Raw genomic sequence first — 26,473 nt, 5'->3', positions numbered from 1 at the left:
GAACTGCATCTTCTCCAGCTCTATTCACGCTAGTAATTCGTATCGATATATCCGCAACTCCAACACGAGTTGCGAATTACCTGTACATGTACTGTAAAACGTTGTACGATAGGATGGTAGTCCACCTAATTTCTTTGTCTCACATTTTGCTTAATGAGAGAGTGCGAGGCAATGACATTGGACAGACGGAATATCACCCATACACGTGCGAATATGTAATTCGCAACTCGTTCCGAATTTCCAACTTTCCGCACTTGTATCGCAAATAACTATTTTTATACACACTGTACAGCTTGTACACAGTAAACATCCTGTTTTTTTTTCGATACTTGCATTAAACTCTAATATTAGCAATCGTTTCAAATCAAATTGTTCTATGGTTTAAAGTGTAGTTAAAATGAGACTTCACGGTGCGACAATAAAATACGATTTATTCAACCATTTAAATGAACTAAATATAACAGTAAGTGATCAAGTAGGTAAACATAAATGTTTAGATTTAATAATATACAAAAAATACAGATAGTCATAAGTCATAATTCAGCTTATATCCAAATTAATTACATATAATTATTCAAAAACAGGGCAGATTTATTTGCGATTTAGATCCAACATAAAGATGAAACAATGTGAAAGTTGAAAAAGAAATAATTAATGTATTCTGTATACTTATACATAACTTTGCAACAGCACAATATTTCGGTGCCTTTTTCTGGCTCACTTTGGATAATGTATACTGGCTTAGAGTATGTGTGGGGAAAGCCTGAATGCGGACTTCATCTAGGTGTAGTTCATACCTTAATCTAACTACACTTAAAACAATGATATTTTAAGAAAGGCACTTTATTTATATAAATTATAAAAGTAAGACAATACATCAGGGAGGCTTACTTAATACAACGATATTATAAGCAATGTTTTTCGCCGTCCGTACACTCAGCAAGACGATTGAAGTCCTTTGTGTCTTGTGCTTGACATCGGAGTGTAATGCATTTAAAAATAATAATTCGTTGAAACTATTGTAACTACTTAGGGAAAAGATAGTACAGCTAATATTCTGTAAGGCGACACTGGCATTAAGATGGAATTAGAAATCATGCTTTTAACATCATTGCGGTATTTACCTTACGTCTGTGAACATTATTTGAGATTGCACTATAAGAAGGTAATACACACAGTGAAATGAAATCTAGAAAATGAAACGATAATTATTATAATAAGAATCGAATAAAGGAATGCCACTAGGTACTTATTCAATAACCATCAAAGTTTTCGTCCAATTCCAGGCGTAGTATTTCGTTAGACATCACAGGCAAAATGAAAGAGGACTTAGCCAAAATGTGCGGAATATAAGTTTCGCAATTGTTGCTATGCTCTAAGCACAGGCGCCTACGTACAGTAGTTCTGGAATTAAATTAAGAACAATTGAAATCACTGTAATTCAAAAAATTGCTTATATTTTAATGTAAATTTTCTTTTTAATAGAATTAGAAACATTTTATATCCGTAACACGTGGTTTTATGAATATGGTCCAATATTAAATTCACAGTCAGTGGCGGATTAAATTTACCCTAAGGCCAAGTGGGCCCGGGCCTAGGGCGGCAAATTTAAAATGGTAAAAATTCGCTGATGAAAACCAGAAATAACTCAAAATGTAGTCAATATGATGGGTGCTGAGAAAGGGCCGGCTACAGGGCCTAGGGCGGCAAAGACTGCAAATCCGCCACTGTTCAGTACCATGGTTCGTATTTTAACTAACAATTCGTCAACATTATTGCAAAGACATGGTCCACCGACGTCGGCTTAAAGTGAAGTGTTGCTGTTAGGTCGTATTGTTGTCTTTGGTCGAAATATTAAACTATTATATGTTATGCCATTCGGCCATAAAGCGTCAACATTTGGCCCGGTGCGTTAAACGAAGGTGTTCCGGTTCCGTCGAAAGAAAAGTACTAGACTCACTTCGGTCAGTAAATAAGGACGCCTCAATAAACACACATGTACACATGTTTTTGTCGGCCGAGGCGAAGACATTTCTTATTTTACTGACTTAGGTATGTAATATACCTACTATTGCATAGTACCCACTTATTATGACAATTCATTTATTATACGTAACAATTAATTTCATGAAATCTTGTATAGTTACACCCCTGCTAAGAGTTTATACATGACCAGGATTTCTGCACATCACCTCAAATAAAAAGAGAGGAACACAATATCGTTTTTGTAAATTTTGCGTTATTGCGATTAATCATAAACTAAAATCTGAAACAACTAACATAAACAATTTCATCTATAACATAACATAATGTAATTAAATCTAATAACACCTAGTCCGTTAAAAACTGCTCCATTTTAAATAAATCCGATTCTTTTTCAACCGTGGAATATAATTTGAGCTAAAATTAATGAAGCAGTTTCGTTCAGATGAATATAAGATTACCCTAGGCAAGGTAGTGAACCTAATTTATCTTTGCACTGACATACACATAATGTAAGGTTTACTAATAATAATCAAAATATTTTTAAGTGGAACATGTCCACAATCAACTCACGACACGTATATTTACCATTTATATTGGGTTATTAATTAATGATTAAAATAATTACTTATACATATTAGAACTTGAAAGTGATTATGCTTATATATTTATTGTTTGTATTGCATAAACAAGAATATTGCAAAGAAATACATTTAATGACAAATGTTTTTCATGACAGTTAAAAAGTCTTTGTCAATGAAGCGATAAAGGAATGGAAATAAATGTTACAGAAAAGAACGAGCCAGCAAAAGTACCTATACAACGAGTAGATAAAAACAAATTATATTTTTGTCACTACAGCCAATAAGCATACGCACTAAGAAGTTAATTATCTTCTAGTTGTGTTTTCATTTAAATTGCAGTCCATTGAAATCAAACTCAGTACCAATATTTAACAAAATGTTCACTTAAACATAGATGTACATATATGTCTTCAAACACATATATGTAGCTGACAAATAAAATAATTCAAAGTGTCACAATTTATTTATATTAACTACTGGCTATGATTAAATTCTAAATTGAGTTCTTAATTTACATTCATGTCTAGCCCCCCTAACGGCTCGGCCACGACATTGAGCAACTTGCGACGGCGGCAGCGATAACCATAGGTTGAAGCGAGACACAGCGATCGGACCTTTCGTTCCCACCTATGATTGTCTCTGCCGCCGTCGCGAGTCGCTCAATGTCGCCGAGCCGTAACATGGCTGTCAAGAGTTAGGCTGTGTCCAGGGTAGCTCGGAGCGCCTCCATGCCCTCGTTGGACGTCCAATAATCGACTAGGAGGTCGCGTTCCATCTCCAAACTCGATTGGAATGTTTTTTCACTCCTGTTCAAGGCCAGAAGTTGCTTCTTCACCAAGATAGTCTGCAAAGAAACATACTTGTTTAATGAACATGAAATATTATCTCAGATTTTTTATTTGATTACTACCAGCACTCATAAACATGGAAAAACCTAAAGCAGTTAACTGAGGCAGTAGTTAAGTACAAATACGTTTATATCTGACCTAAAAATGGGCATTTTCTATTTCCGACAAGAATTTCAGCGTGTCTACTAATAAATTTGCAGTTCTAATATCGCTAATGGCAATGAGTGGCAATATGAAATCTTATATTTATATGCATAACATCTAATAAACAAGAGCTTGGAGCATTTTACCCACATACCTACCTACCTACACAAAAAGTTATTCCCGTCATAATAAACGAACACATACAAGGTTAGCTTTTATCGCCACGGGTTACGACCTCATAATCGTCGCTTGCTATAGCTATGTGTATTTAGCTGTAGTAAAGACGATATTGCTCTCAAATGTGGGTCTACGGAATATTGTTAGTTGCGTTGTCTTTGCACGTTACATGTCAAGAAAATCAGGATTCTATCTTATATTATTATGGTATAGTGAGTATCGTATATTTAGTAAAAACTACTAACGATGGACTTAGCGTACCAAACATATTGTATTTAAGCTATTCCTGTTGTACAGATTATACACACGGAGAAAAATTAAATAGTTTTTTCGTTTCCGAAAGTTAACGATAATGGATTTTTAATTTGATTACCCAAACCTAAAATATATATGAGGCCGATTGTTACCTATTGCTCATTCTTAATCGTCTGTACTTATTCATTTTCGTGCTTAAATACCTACCGATAACTCACAGTAACATAAATTATTTCTAATCAGTAATCACACATGAAGTAACAACCGATTATAGAATACAGAGGTACTCGTAGAACTGCAGTTTTTGTTATCTTATACTCGAAGGTTTCCATTTTGGATAAGTAGTTTCCAAGAGGAATTTGTTGGTCGACATCGTCCTTCCCTAACCCAAGGGCCACACATGGCACGTTCTGACCGTGCTATACACACAGTCATACATTTGTTTTAACCAGTCAATAACCCAATTAAGTCGCTAAAGCTCGATTATCCTAGGATAGCGGTGCCATCATATAGCGGCCGTCTCTCCATACAAAATAATACGGCTAAAAATAGATGTCGTAGTATTTTGTACGGAGACGGCTGTTATATGACGGCACCGCTATCCTAGGAACCCAGAGAATAAGCTTTATCCACTGCTCCAGGACGAGAGCGAACGCAGCCTGCCCGAGTGCACGGCGGGCACGGCATGCGCAGCCGTGCTGCAACGGTACTGGCGGCCGGCGGCGCTCGTGCGGCTGTGCCGCTGCCCGCGCCGCGCGCGCTGCGACACGCTGCTTCCGCAAGATCAACGGATCGAGCTCAACAACCGCGCGCACTTCCAAGTGAGATAAAAAGGGCTCATTTAGACGATGCGAGAACTCGCATGCGACTTCCATTACATTGCGGTTTTTGAGCGGTCGGTTGAATTGGACGTCACCAACAGTCCGCAATGTAACTAAAATCGCATGCGAGTTCGCGCGCCGTCTAAATCAGCCCTAACTGATGGCTCGGTCACGGAACGCACTCTCCGAGCTACACGGGCGTGCATATTCGCCGACCATCGTACATTTGTGGCGTTAACGTCTAGCGTGCACACTCTTGACGCTCGCAGTGTGCGCTTCGTGGCAGAGCGAGTGTGGGCTGCGCGGCGGTGGTGCAACGTTGCATTCGCGCCGACTGTACCTTTTGTTGGGGGTCTGTTAAATTACGCCTTTAAATGTTTCTTATGAATACAAATACGGCTTCGAATTGACTTTCTCATATCTCATACAATTTATGTACTCAGTGGATACTATATCATGATGTTTATATTTGGTAATGCACAACCAATACTGATGTAGTGATACTATAAAATACAATCTCTTGCCGTGCCTCCAAAATTTCGTAAGTACAAATTACCTACAAGTACCTCCCATTATTCAAAAATGAGGATATCGAGGATACTTAAGTAAATCTAACAACTAGACGCAGATCGCACATGACGGATTTTATCGTGTTAAACATATTAAACTACTACACTTAATATTTTATTTTTCAGTTTTGTAAACCTATCACCGACTGGCCGGATTGTTCTATCGGCGACGTTCCACTGACCGTCCAGTCTCCGTACGCCCGCATCGACCCCGAACAAATAGAAAGCTTACATCACAAAAACATACAACTCGCGCCTCCTAAAATCACATTTAAATGTCGCTGTCGGCACCCCACATATTGGAAGTTGATTTCTACTATAGAAAACGAAGATATTAGTCAATATCGATGTGCTGCGCTGCCTTCTTGTAAGACAGGAGAGTTGTGCGGTCATGTTACTGAGGACTTGTTTGCGTTGTATCAGTCGTGCAAGTGTCCTAAGCATCATATCTGTGTGCAAGGGGGAGGGCTGCCGGAGATCAGTATGTCTGAACTTCTCTACCGGGGGAAGGGATGGCGGGCTCATTGTGAACGCATCAGCGACGATTATAGTTACGAAGATTATTAGCCCCTGGTGCAGCAATAATATGGGATTCATTTTTGTATTGAATAAGATTCAAGTTAGCGATTTGAGCATTCCATGAAATTGTCTACCGTCTGTCACCTACAAATGCGAATTTTTTGAAGATTTGCAGGTATAAGAGTTTCTTTTTCTATGACAAATGGTCAAAAATATGCACAGAAAAATAATCGCCTGCTTTAAATGCCGAAAAAAAAGTCGCAACACAGGAAATAAAATTCGTTTGTACGGGACAGCCCGTGGAATGCTCCTTAGCATGTTTGGTGTCAAGTGATAAATGATAATGTATAAAATTATCAACACCAAGATGGCTGTAATTATGTATATCATTGTGTGATGTTCTGTTATGTATTGTATTTAGTATGTTTATTACGCTCTCTGACATTTTATTTTACTGTATTTGACTATTACTTTTAATTTTTATTATGATTATTTGATTGTTTTATATTTTTTACTTATTTTTTAATTATTTTAAAGATTATTATTATTGTTTACAATCTGACGATCTTTTTGTGAATTCATGTTATTTGGAAACATTATGACATTTATGACATTGTTAAATATCATGTAATTTTCAATAAGAAATAAATTAATCTAATCTAATCTAATCTATAGATTTGTATAGTGCGTATGCACAATAGGGTGGAGCGCGCTTGTATGGAAAAAAATTTTTATTCGTAGATTCAATTCTAATAGTGCGGAAAAGTTGTCTTATGGTAAGAGTATATTGTGTGATTTTTTATATTTTTTTATGACGTCATCTTGTGCCTCCGCATCACCTTTCAAATATTTAAAGAAGTGGAAAAACGTGACACGTGTGTAACCATCAAAAATGATATTAAAGCTTTATTTCCTGCCTAAATATTTAATTAGATATAAAAATATATTATAATTAATCACGTTTATATATAAAATAGAGCGCTGGTGGCCTAGCGGTAAGAGCGTGCGACTTGCAATCCGGAGGTCGCGGGTTCAAACCCCGGCTCGTACCAATGAGTTTTTCGGAACTTATGTACGAAATATCATTTGATATTTACCAGTCGCTTTTCGGTGAAGGAAAACATCGTGAGGAAACCTGCATACATCTGCGAAGAAATTCAAAGGTGTATGTGAAGTCCCCAATCCGCATTGGGCTAGCGTGGGGACTATAGCCCAAGCCCTCTCGCGCTCGAGAGGAGGCCTGTGCTCAGCAGTGGGACGTATAAAGGCTGAAATGATGATGATGATGATGATGAAATATTTAATTATACAGTTATTGTAAGCACCTAAGTAAACAAATATTTATTAAAAATATAAGTACCAATTATAAAAAAAATATATTGCTTGATGAAATGGGCCTTTAAAATCCATTACGGGCAGCATCAACATCGCTAAAGTGAAAATAACCGAAATAAAAAAATAAAACATGATATGTATGTATTGATTATTGTATATCATAAAAATATGTTTTCCTTCTTCGATATTATCCATTTCCCAGTTAAATAAACCATAATAAATGGTTTCAAATACCTAAGAAGGAACCACCAACACTACGTGAGTGCAAGCAACTTTTACTCTCATATGTATGTGTTAAATATTGTTTTCCTTTTTTTTTAAAAGGTTCTTTCCTTTAGATAAATATGTATTGGAATACATTTAGGTGTTAAAAGAGTTTTTTCTTTTATTTTGACTCCATAAAAAGTTTTGCCAGGAGACTCGACGAGTTCCAGCCGCCAGAGCAGGCAGGGTTTCGCGGAGGATATGGCACCATAGACCACATTCACACAGTGAGGCAGATTATACAAAAGTGCGAAGAATATAATCAGCCCCTGTGTCTAGCCTTTGTGGACTATGAGAAGGCCTTTGACTCTGTCGAGACCTGGGCTGTTCTGGAATCCTTACAGCGATGCCAAATAGACTATCGTTATATCGAGGTGTTGAGATGTCTCTACGAAGCCGCCACCATGAGTGTCCAAGTACAGGGTCAGCAGTCTAAACCTATCCAATTGCGCAGAGGGGTGAGACAGGGGGATGTTATATCCCCGAAACTGTTCACAAGCGCGTTGGAAGATATGTTTAAGACGCTGGACTGGAAAGGTAAGGGCATTAACATAAACGGCGACTACATCTCACACCTACGATTCGCAGATGACATAGTCATAGTGGCGGAGTCGCTAGAGGAGCTGAACCGGATGCTGGACAGCCTAGCTGCGGCCTCGCGACGCATCGGTCTTGGCATGAATTTGGATAAAACTAAAGTCATGATCAATGGCCACATTGATCCAATACCGATAGTCGTAAATGGCCACCTTCTCGAAATCGTTTCGGAATATACTTACCTCGAGCAGATTCTACAGTTAGGTAAAAACAATTTCGAGAAGGAGGCCAAGAGGAGGATCCAGCTGGGCTGGGCAGCGTTTGGGAAACTACGCCGAGTCTTCTCGTCATCCATACCGCAATGCTTGAAAACAAAAGTTTTCAATCAGTGCGTCCTACCCGTCATGACCTACGGAGCCGAGACATGGACACTCACGGTAGGGTTGGTCCACCAGTTCAAAGTCGCTCAGCGAGCTATGGAGAGAGCTATGCTCGGAGTTTCTCTGAAGGATAAGATTCGTAACGAATACATTCGACAGAGAACCAAAGTTATCGACATAGCTCAAAGAATTAGCAAGCTGAAGTGGCAGTGGGCTGGCCATATCGCACGAAGAACCGACAACCGCTGGGGGAAACGTGTTCTTGAGTGGAGACCGCGACTCGGCAAACGTAGTGTAGGACGCCCTTCGGCCAGGTGGGATGACGATCTGCGAAAGACTGCAGGCAGATGCTGGATGCGGCAAGCTGAAGACAGGGCGCTATGGCGCTCTTTAGGGGAGGGCTATGTCCAGCAGTGGACTAATATAGCCTGATGATGATGATGATGAAAAAGTTTTGCAATATATTTGAAGACTACACTCTTCTCATCGTATAACCCACTTCAGGACGACAAGATATTAAACGTGATTAATTACAATATAAGTTATATACAACGACAAACTAAGTGTCTTCTGAAACAAAAATAATCAACTTTGATAAATAATTCAGAAACAATATAATTGTGTACCTATTTATAATATTATAATCAATATTTAAGGCCAAAGCGATATATATCCCTCCTCCACTTAATCATCAGATAGAAAACTGGAATTCGCAGAAAATTTCGTCAAATTGGTATCTATATTTTGAAAGCATGGATTTACTTTCATCGCTGATATAATGAAGACATAAAACATACTTTTTTACCCCTTCTTGGTCAATTTTACTAGATTTCAAATATACGTCATTGCAGTGGATACGGCCCATATTTGACTACTGGTATAGTCAATAATTACTATAGAGGTGAATGTCTGATTGAACTTTTTATTCACCTTAAATAATAACTTTAAATAAAAAAGAATAATTAATAAGTAAAAAACCTAAATTTGTCATTTTAAGTCCAAATAATCCTTAAACAAAGTTGGTGCTATATACAGGACAAAAAAATTTCATACAAAAGTTCATTGACCTTGCGGAGGCACTTACTCCCTTTTAATAGTAAAGTCGTCATAATAACTTCTTATCTTAAACCCTAAAGGCAACTTTTTATCACTATTAGAAATCCAAAATCCAAAAAAAAGAATTTCGCTCCACCCTAATGCACAATCGCTTTACCGTATCGAGTACTCAAAAATGTAACTTATATTAATATAATTACCCTGCTGGGTTGTTTGGCGATGTCCCTAGCTATGCTCCGCAGTGTCACGTGGAACCGATCCAGCCACACCGCTGACTAGGCCGCCAAACTGTGCCTCTTCAGCGGACAGACACAAAATAATATTGACTCGTATAAATATAATTACCCTGGTAGGTTGTTTGGCGATGTCTCTAGCTATGCTCCGCAGCGTGTCGTGGAACCGGTCCGGCCACACCACTCGGCTGACGAGTCCAGCCTGCTGCGCCTCCTCGGCCGACAGTCTACGGCCGAACACGATCAAGTTATCAACCTGTAAATAAAGTAATACCCCCATCAGTGACAGTCCGTGCTTATCTGGCAGTTGCGCCGTTGACTACACTTGTGCTACTAATCGAATTACATAATAATGTAGGTAGGCTTCTAGACGAACTTTAACTTAACTCATATATCCTATAAGAATTATTAAAATTGTGATTATGATCAATGTTATATTTTATTTTTTGTTATTTAATGTGTTTCTTATTCTGCATCTACAGTAAGTTAGAATGTACGTATACGTAATGTAGGTAAAGGAAGTGCTTTAAAATGCAAAATGGGCAAAGACTCATTTTTATACACGTATTCTACTTATAGATATTAAAAATTGAGTAGAAAACCTATTCCGTAATATTTTATTGGCAAAAAACAAATAAAATATTTTATTTTATTCGGTCTCTGCCTAATGGGGTTAGGTTGATATATTACAAAGTTAACTTCTTATAACCAGAACGCCTCGTGGTTTCTTACCTTTGCCATAGCATAGAGTAAGCCATGTGAGCAGGGAATCTAATTTTACATCTATAAATTCAAGCAACGAAAGAAATGGCGGTAATCATCACACCCAGGTAAGGAAACCATGCTTAATGATGCCATAACATTGCATTACCGAAATTGCGTACGCTAAAATATGCGGTCGCGCTACTACTGAATGAATACGTGAGCGCTTAAGTGTGGGGACCACACTCATTAAGTTTCATCTTGTAGTTGAGGTGGTCTATGGCGCCTAGGGGCAGGTGGCTATGACAGTACTGACCGTGGGTCTCGGCAGGCGGCCGTGTGCTACGAAGGCCGCGGAGCCGACGAGCAGGCCGTCGAAGGCGAAGCTGGCGCGCTCGCCCGCCACCGCCACGTCGGCCAGCGCCGCCAGCGCTAGCCCCACGCCCGAGCAGGCGCCGCTCACGCCCGCGCACAGGAGCTTGCCGTGCTGCTCCACTGTGCTCAACAGCGATCTGCAGTGACAAACGATAAAATTATCATATTTAACAAGTTGGTATAATAGTACACACAACTACAGTACTGTAGTAGGTTAGTATCGTATTCACACAAGCTGATTCTCACGGTATTTTAAACACGCCTATTTAGTGGAAGGTGGCCCAGCTTGTATCCGCGCCAGAAGGCCTCAAGGCAAATCAATGTTTTGTAAGCAAGACTAGTTAGCATAACTCGCCGTTAAAGCGCAGTTGCGTGACTTGCGCTCTTTCTGTCTCACAGTTTACTTAATAATGAGCAGCGTGTAGCCGTGTACCCATTAGCTTTTAAAATTCTAATCAGTTTAAGTAATGGCTACCCAGAGACCCAAAAGAAATTTTATTAACAGGACAGAAATTGGCACTCCCTACTAAATATTTATTGTAGTTAACTTAAGAAAAACGTATTTTGATAAAGTATAGGTAGTTCGTAGTTATATGTATTAGGCACCTTATAGTTTCTGCTAATAAGACAGCATTGGTAGTTCTGATCTCCACATCCTCAGTGAGCAGGGGACTTAAATCAATAGATGAGCACAGTGTTCCACATTCAGAGGACAGGAGAGTCACGGCGATGTCTTCCTTGTTGTTAACGTATGCTAACGCCAGTTCCAGGTCTTTCAAAGTCTGAAAATAAGATTGAACAAATGTTATAGCTTATAGCTTTTATCAAATGAATCAACAAGTACAAAAGTTAGCAATATTTACAAACCTCGATAGTATATTGATCTCCTTTCCGTTTTACGTTAATTTCTGCTAAATTATGATCAAATTTCACAGACAAGTTCTTTAGCTTGGACAGATGTTGTTCTTCCTCTTTCTTAAAAGAATTTTCGTCATATTTAGGAGCCACTTTCTTCTGTTTTGCAGGTTTATCTGTCTTTGTATTATCACGTTTCCTTTTGTTTAAAACATTCTGGAGTTTGGAGTTCAGCTTTTGTTTAATGGACAAACAATCACTTTTATTGATTACTTCACTAGGTGATGCTATATTCACATCAGACATAAATACTTCAGATTTTTGGTCACCAGATTCTTCATCAGCATTAGAAATATTCAGACTATCTGCCATTTGCTGGGAGATACGCGAGGTGTCTTGTAACACGCTGGAATCTTGGTCGTTAAGCCTGAGTGGGCTCATACAGTTGCTGGAATAGGAGCTTGAAGAATGACGACGGTAAATAATTGAGTCATCGGCACTGTGAGTCTCAAAGTCCTCACCAACTGACTTGACTGAACTACTCAGAGATCCCCTTTGCTTTCCACCTAAAATCTTCTTAGCTTCTGATTCCTCTTTGAGACATTCCTTCTTTCTTTCCCTAAACTTCATTTCTTTGCCATCTGGAGTTGAACTCTGGATTTTCTTGATAAATTCTGCTTTGGTTCTCATATTCTTTTTACCTTTAGGAGCTTCAGGTGTAAGCTGGTATATCATATTTACAGCACCCTCATCCATTAATAACTTATCAACTTCAGAAAGTCTTTTATTTCCTTTATTGGCTTTTGGTGGTGGTTTTTTCCAGTGCAGTTTTCCTGTTGGAGACTTTGATTTTGGCCTCTGCTGAACTTCAGTCTTAATCTTTTTAGGAGCTGGCTGCTCTTTATCAGAAGACGCTTCTTTAGACTTGGCAGGAAGCTTACCCTTTGTGAATGTGTCGGGATTATCAGGGTCAAATATAACTTTTTTCTTAATAACTCTACCAAGTCTGCGCTGAGGCTGACCATCATCTGCAATCTTATTTGTTGCGGCACCGTCACTGGTGGATGAATCAATAGATGACCCATCAATGCGGTCAGACTCGGCAACAGTTTCTATTGCTGTTGTAAGTGGTTCAGTAGACTTGATAAGTCCTTGACTTTCCTCCAATAGTTTTTCATCAGCATCATCTTTTGTTGGTTCATCATCTTCCCAATCTCTCACCAGGTCATTAACAATCTTATCCTTAACACTATTTGATTTATTACCATCAGTCTCTGTGTCATCATCTTCATCTCCTTCCATATCATTAGCAATTGTGGATGCATTATCATTCTCTTTTTTTACCCTACTTTCAGTTGGATTTTCAGAGTGTTTCAAAACAATGTCTACAGTTCTTCTATTCCTTTTACTCTTAGCTTCAGTTGATTTGGGTTCATTGATTGTTGTTTCTGAATCTGTATGTCTGTTTCTTTTACTCTTTGTTTCCGAAAACATACTTTCATGTTTCTCTTCTGATGTTTTCTTATCCTTTTTGCTTGTTTTACTATCTGAAGCCACTACATCTGAAGTCTTAGAAGACGGGGCTGAAACTTTTGTAATTTTTTTAGGTTTAGGTTCATCAGAATTCACCTCATTTTCATCTGCTGGGGTTTCTTCTTTATTAGATTTATCACTACTATTTTGTGAAAGCCTTTTCCCTGATTTTTTTTTCCGGGGTGTTTGTCTCGGGTTCTGGCTTCTAACAGATTTTAATCTTGTCAACTGTTGTAAAGCCATCTGGGCTTCCATGGTTTTAACAATTTTATGATCATCTGGAATGATCTTACTATACTGTTCATCAGTCTGTTCAACATTGCCTTCCAAGATGTTTAATAATTCTTCTTTGTTTAAAACTTCTTGTCTCACAGAACCATTATTGTTCTCCATGTTGTCTGAGTGCAGCACATCACTCAATGCGCTGAGCATACTCTTGGAGGCATCAAGCTCATCAACATGACCTACATTTTTATCAATCTCGTTAGCATCATTTTCGTTCCTCTCAACTAATATTTCAGTTTTAAAAGTCACTTGGTCACTAGACTCAACATTCATTTCAATTGTTGATCCCTCTGCTTGTGGAATAACTTCTTCAATAATCTCTTCAGATTGACCAACAAGTAACTCTGATATTTCTTCAGGTATTTTAGAAGCCAACTCTGGGATAGTGGCAATCAATTCCGGTTGATTTTCCGTGTTAAGTTCATTATCGCCTTCAGTAGTTGATGGCACTGCCTCAGCACTAGGCTCAGTAGAAACGACAGTTTCTACAGATATTGGTCCACTAATTTTATTTGTATCTACTGGCACATGCGTATGATCTGTCGTGCTGTCGACCTGTATCTGATCCTGAACGGTGGTCTCGGCCACCGCCACTGAATCACAGTTGGCCATGGCTCCAGTTTCGGCGACACCGTTCTGTCTCGTAATCTCGTCTGCCGCGCTGGATATACAAGCCGTCCCATCGTTAATAATTATTTCCTCGCTTAAAACACTCTGGACCGCAGACTCTTCCACAACTTCCATAGTTTCTATTTAGTTTATATATTATAACCTATATGCATAAATAAATCAAACAACTAATAAAAGTAACACAAAATAAATTTCTTACAAGTTTACATAATGTCTTTCACTGTCACTGTAAAGTAGCTACTTTAAGGTAATGCAATATGCAAACAATCTATTATTATATGCTTTTTAAAGGTTTCACTTTATTTGATTCTCAGTGAAATAAGTAAAACTCAAGCTAAGTTTTTTCGCGTCCATTTTAGGCTCTACGGTGGATATGTTTACGTTATAAAATACGTCGACTCAAGTGTCTGTAAAAATCAAAGTGTACCGTATTACGCTGCATTCAATGACGCTTTTGAAATAACATTGAATGTAAACGTAAAGAGAAAATGATCCAAATTGTTGACGTATATATTCCATAGAGAATCCAACTCGACTGTTGTAGAATTGCCATATAAAAATAAAACTTGACTATTTCTCTGTATATATCAGGCACGCCAACATAACAAAAAAATATGGGGGTCAGGTGTATACTTCCGATGTTTGTCAAACCTAGCTTGTTTATGGAACATCAGAAACGTCAATGAAACTGAAATGTTTTCATTTCATGAAATCCATCAATAGCGATATTTATTTTATTGTTAATTCTAGTTGTTGCTTCATTACGACCTAAGCGGGGAAGATTTCACAATGAATATCCTACCTAAAAAAAGGCAAGTAGTTTTACTAATTGCATATCCCTTGTATTCAATTCATTCTTCAATGAAATTGCCTGCCAATTTACACTGCCTAAATTGTGTATTCCAGAAGTATCCTGTAGCGAGATACTCAAAAACTCTAAAGGTTCATGTTTACTCACAGATTGTTATTCTAAACAAATATATATTCTATATTTTTATGCAGTCTACATATCAGCAAAGTAAAACATTTGTTTTACCATCGGAATTAAACACATGATTTTAATTTCAGATGGCATGTAAGGACAAAAGAGAATATTGCAAGAGTGAGAAAAGATGAAGCCGAAGCAGCAGAAAAAGAAAAAGAAGAGAGATTAAGAATTGAAAATGCAGATCGGGAAGCCAGACTCAACATTCTGAAACATAAAAGTAAGCAAAAGTTGCTAGAACTAGGCATCAGTGATCAAGAGCCTCAACCTGAAACATCCCAACCACAACAACAAGAGCATATCAATTTATTTGTTGACTTAGAACATGCTGTTAAAGCAACCAATAAAGATCATGATAAAGAAGTAAAAGAAAAAAAGGAAGAATATGAAAAGAAAATTGGTTACCTAACTTATCTGGGACAGGATACAAATGAAGCACTCAAAAAGAAAAATTGGTATGAAGTGTTACCAGATGCATCTAGGTTTTCTAGGTCTGGTGAAATCAAGGATACTTATGACAAATTGGTACTAAGAGATGAAGATGGCAAACCAAGGACAAAAGAGAGTGATATCAAAAATGGAGAAGTTGCTTGGAAGGCTAAGCAAAAGTTAGATCCAATTCAGAAGTTTATTCAATTTTGCACTGGAAAAAACAATATTGTGACTACAAGTAAAAGTTCAAAGAAAATAGAAATGGCTGTGACTAGTCCAGAAAGAAAGAGTAAACATAAACATAAAAGTAAAAAGCACAAGAGAGACAAAGATGAAAAACAAAAGAAGCTACTCAAGCTTAGAGAGGAACGACTGAAACGAGAACAACAAGAGAAACTGAAGACGGAGATGTTTTTGAGCGGCCTCAATCCTACAACTACTCAAAAGCAGCCAGATTCTGGTGTGACAAGAGTTAAACCAAAATATAATTCCCAATTCAATCCAGAGCTTGCCAGGCAAAATTATACTTAAGAGACATGAAAGTGCTGTTATTTTCAGAAATGCATATGTTTAAAGATTACACTAAAGTTAAATAAATAAATAAACAAAGTTCATGAAACTAAATTTATATAAAAATAACAAGTTGATTATAATTTATGACATATATAAACAGTATTCTTAAATATAGTTGTTTCTTATGTATAAATGCCTAGAATGAATTATTTCTGGAATGTTTGCGTTAGCATAGCAATTGGGAGTTTATCCTCAATTTTATTGTAACTGTACTTGAATGTTTCACAGAATATTTCTAACACTCTTCCAACCATGGCACCCTCACAAGATCCATCTGATGATTTTGACCTGAAAACGTGAATAATTATATTATTTTAATATTGATTTGTTATAAATTAAGCTTTAATTTTACATAAAAAGGAAAGGTGGTGAGTAGACCCTCCTTGGTGCTCAATAGTCACAATGATTAGGAAAAAATATAAAAAGGGGGAAAGGCTAGTATTTTGTATGTTATCAAATTATGGACATCGTAATAAGGGCATTAGAATTAGATGCACCACCCAACTAGTTAGGTCAAAATTATGGAACGCACAACACGTGTCGCCTTATTATAATTGTGTTGGGCATCAATAATATTTCAATCAGTTTTTACTGTTTATTAATAGCCTCAGGCAGTCGATAATATTAGTCGATTATCTTAATGCTTAAACTCGCAATAGTACACCTTATTCGAATGCATGAAGGTTAATTTTGAACTGAAACGATTTAGGCAATCACTAGAAGCATCTTAATTTTAGTACTACTATAAATAATAGGTACAGAAGACTCACTCTCTAACAAAACGCGTCTGTTACGATCAGGACAGATATGGCCGCTAGGTGGCGACAGCGCCACGCGCGGCTTATGGCTAGCCACGAAAATTGGCGTGGAACGGATGTACATTTAGCTACCTGTAGCAAAGCGACGAAATCGCGGAGTGAAGCCACGCCTGGTACTACAGTTTACAATCAACGTCGTTTTCAATCAGAATAGCTAAAATATTAGGCGAGAGAATTTCCTGTACTTTATTTATTCTATGGTTATTAAAACTTGGACCATTATAAACGTCCACCTTCCATACTCACTTAGATAAACTAATGCCTTTCATATAGACACTTAAGAACCCAACAAATGTCTCGATATTATCCTTTCCAGCTTGGCGCAGAAGCGTGTATATGCCCACCAAAAGCGGGTAGCCATCAATGTTGTCACCAGATTTCCTTGCGAGAAGATCGCCTGAAAGGATAATAAGGTTAAAAATATAGATACTGGTACACAGGTACCCGCGATATACCTAGGTACAGTCAAAGTAAGGTTAAATACCGGCACGGATAAAGTGGCAAAAATATGTATTCTCGACCTTATTGCCCATGTATTAAGGCAATGTGTACTTTGACACTGGCAAAATTGTCCCGAGGGACCTTAGAGCAACAATACTGTAGATGTAAGGCGGAAGGGCGGGATGAGCGTACGAGCTATATGGTCTTATGGAACATTCAGTAGGTATAGCACAGAAAACGCTATTATTGGTTGTCCTTGTCATAGTTTCATTACACAACTGCCCAAAAAAGGAGTGTTTTTTGTTTCATTTCTACCTACTTACCTCTAAAAAGTTCGAACTGCTACGTCAAAAGGTAGGCGTATTGATCTTTCTTGTATGTGCCTACCCACCAGTGCTTGGTGGGCAACAATGAACCCGACTAAATTACGAAGTTGTTTTATGGCATGTTGTCATGAATGTTTTTTCTCTATAGTATACTTGCTATGAGCGCGGGACAGCCCCCCTTCATAGCAAAGCCTGAACTGACTTATACCTTGATTTACATACCAGTAGAAGTGCAAAATTGCATTTTGCCCAGCTGAGATATCAGTAAAGTGGCACAGACACGGCCTACGTCAGAGATGTTGAATTCCGTTGCGTTCCTGATGTAGATTTTGTCGAATGGTTCGTATATTCCACACCTCACTAGATACTCCTCCAAGTATTTCAAAAGCTCTGATGTCACTTTCTGTTTTGGCTCGGGATCCTCAGACTTTAATTCGTTTAGTAATGCTCTGTAAACGAAAAAAATATACTTTTTTAAGCTTGTGACCATTGACAGTGTCTTAGAGATTATTTTAACATTTCATTTTTTTCCATATTCAATTTATTTAATTGTAATCATTGTACCTACATATAATGTCATGACCTTCCAACATTCTGGACAAGTGAGAATTGAAATGAAATGAAATGAAATTGTTTTATTCCAGAAAACTTCCATAGAATTACAATAAAATTAAATTAAAATTAAACTATTCGACTGTACAATAAAATTAAAAGGTACAATAAGGTTAGCTAAAAGAAACTTGCACATACATCAAGCTATGATATGTTGATATCCGCTTGTTTAATCTTGAGACCATGGTCTCTAAGTCAAGTCTGAAATGTCAGAACGTAAGTACGTTGAATAATATACAAGATATCGTCCCGTCTCGTTTAAAGTGTTCACGAGGTTAAAAAAGTTAAGTAAAAACTCTTCTTACTCATTCATCGTCTGCAGAGACGACTCCAAATGCGCAGAGTCAAACTTCGCTGAGATATTCAATTGGTAAGCTATATGCCTTCTGAGAACTTGTAAACTCCCAATCAGCACTATAGCATCCGCTAACTGCTGGAAAACCTTCTGTCCCTTAGTTATTGCGAGTTCAGTGTCTTTAACATCAGCGTTTAACGTGTTAACGTTGATCTTCTCTTGTCCTGTTCTGAATATGTTCTGCACTGTGTGTAGTTGGTTTTTAATCATGAATGCGAACAAGGTGTCCAGGCCGTGTAGACCCACCACTCCTATGGCTTCGTTCAGTTTTGCGAAAGTTTTTGTGTTTACTATTTCAGTTTGAGTTTTAATGTCGTACCAAGCAGTACAAATGCTGATGTAGCAGCAAACCCTGACATAAAAATTAAACATTATTATCAGAAAAGATTGAACATAGCTGAAGAATTATTTAAGGGTGAGACACAATTTCTTGCACAACAATTAACTAAGTAGTAGACCTAAGTACACCTTCCTGAAATGACGTCAGCCACTAAATACAGGAAGGTGTAAAAACTTACAATGCAATGACTTTAAAGACTTTACGCCTACCAATAGGAACATATGTGAAGAAAGACTTACGCGTACCAATCGTAACATATGTGAAACTCTTATCGACAATACTTTGTGTCAACTATGTGTGGCGGTTTGTCATTGCATATACTTCAGTTAAATATTACAGTCTCTATCGTAAATAATATAAGCAATAAAGTACCTTGCATCAGTAAGCTGCACAATTTGTCTCGCAAGGCTCCCCATGAAACCCGCGGAGGGGCTGTACAGCGTCACGCCTTTACGCAAGCTGATCTCTTTGGAAACACTGTCGACGATTATGGCGGATACCTTAAACAATTTAAAAAGTTAAAATGTATGTCTGCCTTTTTACGTCTGACTCTACTTCCCTCGGGCCAAACCGACGCAATAAAGGTGGCTGCTGGTGTATGCAGCTATCATAAGGAAGTTATCCTTCCTAAATGTATGTAACTATATGCATTTGCATACCCAATGCTTAATGTTTATATCCGACAACGATTTTGAACTTTACTTTAAAGTGATAAGACTCAATTTTAATAAACCGTACAAATCAGAGTACTCGTAGGTACTTGTGTGCACAGAGCACTCCAATTGCGTGTGTCGGTCGTTGCTTAAATTAAAAGTAGGGCATTATTAATAAGATATTTTATATTTCTGCCGCAGGGGATAAAAAAAAACCGCCTTTGTACCTTTGACAATAGCAACGCAAAATGAAAAACTATCAAATTTCCTTGTGCATACCTGTTTTTGCCAAATCCGTAACCCATGCATGTTAATGTAATCTTGGATATACTCCAGAGACCGTTTATAACCATCCATACTTTCCGCCAACTTCTGTAGTCGTGATAGCAACGTGCTTGGAGCTAAAGGTTTCCTAGTCTGGGGTTCCAGGAATTCTACAAACTTCTTGCTAATGTGGGTGTCAAGCTCTTTTAGCAAGCCTTCTTCTAATAGTTCTGCTGGGTCCACTCTTATGACGCCTACTAGAGTAGAGCGCATGTCCAGGATACCTTAAATTAAAATTTAACTAATTAGAAAAATACCTACTTACTTTGCGACCTCCCATACACAAATATGACCTACATACCTACCTTGCTTGTAGATAAACCATATTGGTATTATTTTTGGTGTTCATAGGATTATAAACTAACCTGTCGTAAATGTAGACGCGGAGTGTGTAAGCCTCGCGACCTCCATTCTGTGTTCCAGCTGAGCAAATTCCTTAAGCCTCTCCTTATCTAGCCTCGTCGGTATTTCCTTAATAGTCCACGTCTGTAGATCAATAATTTTCTCGACTATACTAAATACCATCTCTGGAATAATCTGTAGCACCTTCTGGATATACTTTATCAATTCGTTACTGTAGTACTGTGAAACTGACACAAGATCATCACTATGAGCCTGGTTTATTCTTAGCAGAGGTATTTCCATGGCACTTGCAAGCTTAAGAAATAGGGCTCTCAATCTACTTGTGACTGCAGGATTGTCCTTTATACTTTCTTGCATGAACTGCGTGTATGAATCGATAATGCACCATGCATAACTGACATCAGCTGCAATTTCTAAGGTTACCAAAGAGTCGTCTTTTAAAGAAGCAGCTCTTAGTGCATTTTTTAATGCGTCTTTGGTTTCCGAAAGGAACTGTAAAACTGTGGAAGTGCTTTTGATACTATGAAATTCTTCAACTTCATCTAAAGCCTGTATAAGCTGCGTAATTTTCTTCATAGACTTAGTGCTGATCGAATCACCAACAGATTTGATCTGATTTGCAATATTGGTGAACCATTGCTTTAACTGGTCATTCCCTTGGACTTTTGCGAAGGATTTGTCACCTGAGAACAGTTCTGCTAGATTGTTCAGAGCATCCAATGCTTCAGCCTTACTAGTATTCCAAGTTTCGTTCCTGCTTTCTAGTAATCTGTTCAGCATTTCTCTGACCTTCAATTCTAACTCAGCAGTGCTTATAAGCAGCTCTAAAATTTTCAATGCATCATAGTTGGACTCTTTTATGACTAGCTCCTTTAGTTGCTTGCTCTTTTTATTATTATCGTAAAATATCACGTTGCTATTATGAAGCAAAAGCCAGCGTAAAACGAAGTTTGAATTTATCAGCAAATTCAGTATTTTATTGATGTTATCGAGAACAAAATCGTCAGTCATCACGCCTTCTTTTAAGAGCTGATGAGTTTTATTGATCAGCATGGGTATGGCGCTTCCCCTTTTAGAGAACACATCTTTGACCATCTTACTGTTGCAAGTATTGCTGAGTGCGGATTTCGCAGCTTTGAAATTCTCCCAATAATCTATGACATTGATGGTGACCCCCATGTAGATAGGGACGATCCAGTTGCTTGGGAAGAATTTATCGGCTATCTCTCTCATTTTGGAAACATCGTTATGTAGGTACTGTGGTATGAAGAATAGACATACCACGAGCATGCTGGCCTGCGTGGCGAGCGCGGAGGCCTGGTGTTCGGGCATCGTGTATACGGCTAATTGGTTGTAAATGTCCTCTGATCTCAACTTTCCAACCACTTTCTCGATGAAGTATGGGTGGATATTTATGCGCCTAAAATAGCAAATTAAAAAGGTTATTAGGTATCTAAAATTTCAGTAGATCACAATCACATCATATTATATTACAATCGCCATCAGATATATTGGAGTCAAGATAAACCTCTATTAGTCTATTATCAAGATGTTAAAGTGCATCTTCAAATATTTTTAACCACCTTGACCACTCTGATATATCTGATGGCATCTGTATAACCGATATTGCAGTCTCATGTATTCTTGATGGGTTGCCCCTTATTTTCTTTGACATTAAGGGCCACCCCACATCTGCCGTCTTTCGAGCGTCGGCGTCTACAATTCTATGGCCGCTGCTCGACGCAACGTCGACGCAACTGCGCAGCGACGTCATTTTCCATAGCGCTGAGTGGCGCTGACCAGACGCCGACGCTCGAGGGACGCTAGATGTGGGGTGGCCCTAATAGTCTTCTCTTCTTTTGGCTACCCTTCATTACCTAGTAAAAAAGTTGCTTACCCAAAATATTCAACTGGATAGTCAGCGGGCCTCTTTCTGTGTAACTGATCGTATCCCGTGTCCCGCAGCAGCTTACACACATCGTCGACATTAGACTGGGATTGACTGGTGCTGTAGCGGTAGAAGGCTACTAGGAGTCTTTCTCGTATTATGCCTGGTATGTAGAGGTCACACAGCAGCAGCATGGAGCCGTACAAGTAAAGAGACTCACACTGGAAATTACATGAAACAGTATCAAGAGCTAAGTCCAAGAATATGTTATAATTTATTTTAACAAACAAACTATTTATAATTTGAACCTTATTGTCTACATAGCAAGGTCTGTATTTGAAAACATGACTCAAGTTGCTTGTGAGAAAAATTACTAAGTTGCGACTTGACAGCCCTGTTGTATAAAGAAAATAAAATAATTATGATATTATAAATCCCATACCAGTAGTTGTTTTCCTTCAACATCTTTCATGACAGTCTCAATGTTTTGCTGAATGAATGCCCCATCATATAGCTGCTCCACAAATGAGTTCAGATCAATTATGTATTGATGGATGTTTTCAAACAGCAAGTAAAAACGGTTTATGATTTCTAGATACTTTTCTTTGAGATCATCATCCAAATCTTGCAGTTTCTGTAAAAAAAGTGTCATCATCACTATCAGTCCACTGCAAAACATCTAAACATTAACTGAAGTAGGTAGATATCAAGAAAATTCAGCAACTAACAAATCCATGTGAAATTATCCATGATGCAATTTTAAAGCATTAATATTGAATTCTGATGATCTTAGGTCTAGTTACTTGTTCATATTAAATGTTGCAGAAAAATACAAAATCATGGTCAATACATTTTACACATGAATACATGAAAAAGCGGCCAAGTGCGAGTCGGACTCGCCCATGAAGGGTTCCGTAACAGCAAGTAACAAAATAAAATTGGGGTTTACGGTTTATGACGTATTAAAAAAAACTACTTACCAAATCTTGTTCAAACCAATTTTCGGTGGAAGTTTGCATGGTAATGTACATCATATATTTTTTTTAGGTTTATCATTCTCTTATTTTAGAAGTTACAGGGGGGGGGACACACATTTTACCAATTTGGAAGTGTCTCTCGCGCAAACTATTCAGTTTAGAAGAAAATGATATTAGAAACCTCAATATCATTTTTAAAGACCTATCCATAGATACCCCACACGTATGGGTTTGATGAAAAAAAAATGTTTGGGTTTCAGTTCTATGTATGGGGAACCCTAAAAATTTATTGTTTTTTTTCTATTTTTGTATGAAAATCTTAATGCGGTTCACAGAATACATCTACTCACCAAGTTTCAACAGTATAGTGCTTATACTTTCGGAAAAAAGTGGCTGTGACATACGGACGGACAGACAGACAGACAGACAGACAGACAGACAGACAGACAGACATGACGAATCTATAATGGTTCCGTTTTTTTGCCATTTGGCTACGGAACCCTAAAAAGTCACCCTTATTTTGGCTGATATCTGTAAATAAATAATCAGTAACAGTAACATATTTTGCACAACTATGTGATGTTATCATTAAGTCCTAGACCAAGGTTAAAAAACATTATAATAGTTTCGTTAATGACTAATTAGAACTAATTACCACATTCATATTGATTTTTTTTTCCTGGTTGTCGGCAATTTTGAAATATCCAAAATCCATGATAACATCTTGATACTTTTGCTGAAGTTCTTTATTTTCTAAGCTGTAACAATAAAAAATCACACCATTAGCCGGGCAATTTCCTCATGCTCAAAACCTACAGACCATTGCCTTGCGTGTATGCTCGCTCTGTGTGGAATATCCCGGCCATTGAATATTCATATTTATACACACTTTTTGGAGGTCTCATCTTAAGAGGTGTCTTAGAAACTCATTGAATTGTAATGTAAAAGATTTTAATTTTTTTTTTTCATTTTGTTTGTTATTAATAAAGACTTTCATATTACAAAATAAGACGATTCTATATGTAAATATTTAAAATGAGGTGTACCTACTATACATAGAAACTACAAGAATAAAACTATTTACTAGAGATGCAACAGATAGTTGTTTGGCCGCAGTACTGGATATTCGGCCTGACCATCGGCCGAATATCCGGAATCCGGCCGACGAATATTCGGCCAGCGGAACTATACCTACATTTCGGTTTTACAGGTGCGCATTCTGCAGGTTTGACCTGTTTCCTAGTGAACGTTCGCGCGGACACATTTCTAGGTTCGAAATGAGTGCGCGTGCAAGTCAGTGGAATGTTTAAATTGTTTTAAAATAATAAACGAGTATGATTATGATCAAGACTGTTTCTTAAATCCAATTAGTTTACACCGAAATCAAGCAATTTTACTATCCGGTATCCGGCCGGATAGTAGGTCACTATCCGATATTAAAATCACGGCCGTATAGGCCGGATACCGGATAGTAACCGAATATCCGGTGCATCTCTACTATTTACTTCATCAATAAAATTACTTACAAAAATATTGGCGGGATATGATCCTTAAGCCTTAGGATTTCTGCTATTATAGCATTGCCGTGTGAAACTAGTTTTAACAAATTTTGAGCACAAAGATTATCCTCTGCCATAAAAACCCTCATCCTGTGAACTGTGATTCAGTACTAGAAAATTAACACAACTGTTTTTATCATATCACATCTTTAGTTAAGCTATCGATTAACACAGAATAATTATAGAATTAATAATAAAATCAACACAATATTAATTAAAGAGTAAAACACAACTTTTCAAACATAAATAGATTTACAACTTTTCGAAAGAAAAATACATATATAAATACATTGTCAACTTGACAGTTTTCAGAGTTACCATGCTTTAATCTAAAATTACCACTTTTTGAGTTATGTATTAAAATTATAAAGTGGCAATACTGTAGTGACGTCCCTTTCAAATCAATGTAAGAAAACGAGACGACATTACAGTATTGCCACTTTTTAAATTCTATTCTTTTTTGTCAGACTGTACAAAAATAACATAAAGTTTATCAAAGGACTGTCTCATTTCAATCATAGAAAGAGATAATCATACTATCTTTGTCTTACATTAGGACTAGCATCCAAAAGAAAAGGATGAGTATAGTTTTCCTGATTCTTACTGAATGACAAATTGGTTTGGCCAACTGGTGCCAACTGTAATAAAATTGCTACGTTTTGATTATGTAGCGGGATTCTTTGGCGGGAATTTAAAAAAGTAGTCGGAAAATTTTCGCTCCAACTTTTAAAATTGTTATTTATTAGTTTAAACTAACTTAACTTGTATATATTTAATGTTAAAAGTTGTAAATAATTATAGTTAGTGTTCTAACAATGACAGTTAACGAGGGGGGCGGGGAAAACCCGCCCACCCTCAAGCGCTCCAAAACCGACGGCCAAGGCGGCACGGACGATGGCGGCGGGGGTGAGCAATCTACTAGTGCTTATTTACCGTACTTTAAACCGGACTACAAAAGACTATACCCGGAAAACTCGGGAAAACTAGAATTTAAAGTTTTTGTCGAGCATGTGGACGCAAAGGACAGATTGGGAAATAAAAGTCCAATATTTCTCAACCACATATTCACAAATGGCATAAAAGGTGTAACGGCTATACAACGCGTAAACGCTAACAAAATTGCAGTCATTTTCAAGCAGTATAATACGGCAAACAATTTTCTCAACAACACTGCATTTTTGACGCAAAATAACATGAAGGCGTACATACCGGCGACCCAAATCGAAAAAACTGGGATAATCAGATTTGTGCCAGTCAATATCTCAAACAAAGATTTATACTCGAAGTTGAGCTCTATTTATGAGATCATTGCGGTCCGCCGCTTCACGAAAAAAGTCGGGCAGGATCGCGTTCCCTTACAGACAGTGAGCATTACGTTCTTGTCGCATGTACTACCGGACAATGTACAGTACGATTTATTCTCGTACAGAGTATTTGAATATGTGCCTCCACTACTGCAGTGTTTCAAATGCTTTAAATTTAATCATGCAGCTAAAGTATGTAACGGAAAACAGCGTTGCTCCATTTGCTCGGGCGACCACTTTTATAAGGAGTGTGACAGACCGAATGAGTTGTGTTGTGCCAATTGTAGCGGCCCCCACTTGGCAATTTCAAAAGCTTGTCCTGTAAAACTTAAAAAAATAATGGAAAAGAAGACAAACATCACATATGCTTCTAAGGCTGACACGAGAAAAGTCGAGTATCCGGCGTTACCTGACAAAAACAAAATTGTAAGACCAGAA

At 37.7% G+C, this 26,473-nt stretch overlaps 4 protein-coding genes across 4 annotated transcripts; 2 read left to right on the top strand and 2 right to left on the bottom strand.

Annotated features, from left to right (window-relative positions):
• Positions 1-411: 411 nt before the first annotated feature.
• Positions 412-14,450, bottom strand: LOC134668962 (uncharacterized). Its single transcript, XM_063526471.1, has 5 exons — positions 11,650-14,450; positions 11,389-11,564; positions 10,724-10,919; positions 9,818-9,961; positions 412-3,411 (listed from the first exon to the last, which is right to left on the bottom strand). The coding sequence occupies exons 1-5, from the start codon at positions 14,197-14,199 to the stop codon at positions 3,262-3,264; spliced, it is 3,216 nt and encodes a 1,071-aa protein (XP_063382541.1). The 5' UTR covers positions 14,200-14,450; the 3' UTR covers positions 412-3,261.
• On the top strand, positions 3,755-6,024 carry LOC134668983 (uncharacterized). The gene is made up of 3 exons (XM_063526498.1): positions 3,755-3,948; positions 4,633-4,812; positions 5,508-6,024. The coding sequence occupies exons 1-3, from the start codon at positions 3,859-3,861 to the stop codon at positions 5,946-5,948; spliced, it is 711 nt and encodes a 236-aa protein (XP_063382568.1). The 5' UTR covers positions 3,755-3,858; the 3' UTR covers positions 5,949-6,024.
• A 287-nt stretch (positions 14,451-14,737) lies between the features above and the next one.
• On the top strand, positions 14,738-16,185 carry LOC134668978 (leukocyte receptor cluster member 1 homolog). The gene is made up of 2 exons (XM_063526492.1): positions 14,738-14,897; positions 15,154-16,185. Exons 1-2 carry the CDS (start codon positions 14,875-14,877, stop codon positions 16,031-16,033), a joined length of 903 nt encoding a protein of 300 aa, XP_063382562.1. The 5' UTR covers positions 14,738-14,874; the 3' UTR covers positions 16,034-16,185.
• On the bottom strand, positions 16,113-24,974 carry LOC134668961 (WASH complex subunit 5). Its single transcript, XM_063526470.1, has 11 exons — positions 24,699-24,974; positions 23,828-23,930; positions 22,638-22,829; positions 22,205-22,416; positions 20,310-21,727; positions 19,900-20,168; positions 19,340-19,467; positions 18,578-18,979; positions 17,883-18,109; positions 17,140-17,290; positions 16,113-16,363 (listed from the first exon to the last, which is right to left on the bottom strand). The coding sequence occupies exons 1-11, from the start codon at positions 24,818-24,820 to the stop codon at positions 16,222-16,224; spliced, it is 3,366 nt and encodes a 1,121-aa protein (XP_063382540.1). The 5' UTR covers positions 24,821-24,974; the 3' UTR covers positions 16,113-16,221.
• Positions 24,975-26,473: the final 1,499 nt, after the last annotated feature.

The sequence above is a fragment of the Cydia fagiglandana genome, chromosome 11, assembly GCF_963556715.1.
Source record: "Cydia fagiglandana chromosome 11, ilCydFagi1.1, whole genome shotgun sequence".
Classification (NCBI taxonomy): domain Eukaryota; kingdom Metazoa; phylum Arthropoda; class Insecta; order Lepidoptera; family Tortricidae; genus Cydia; species Cydia fagiglandana.
The sequence above is the reverse complement of the archived record's forward strand: the minus strand, read 5'-3'. Positions and strand labels throughout refer to the sequence as shown.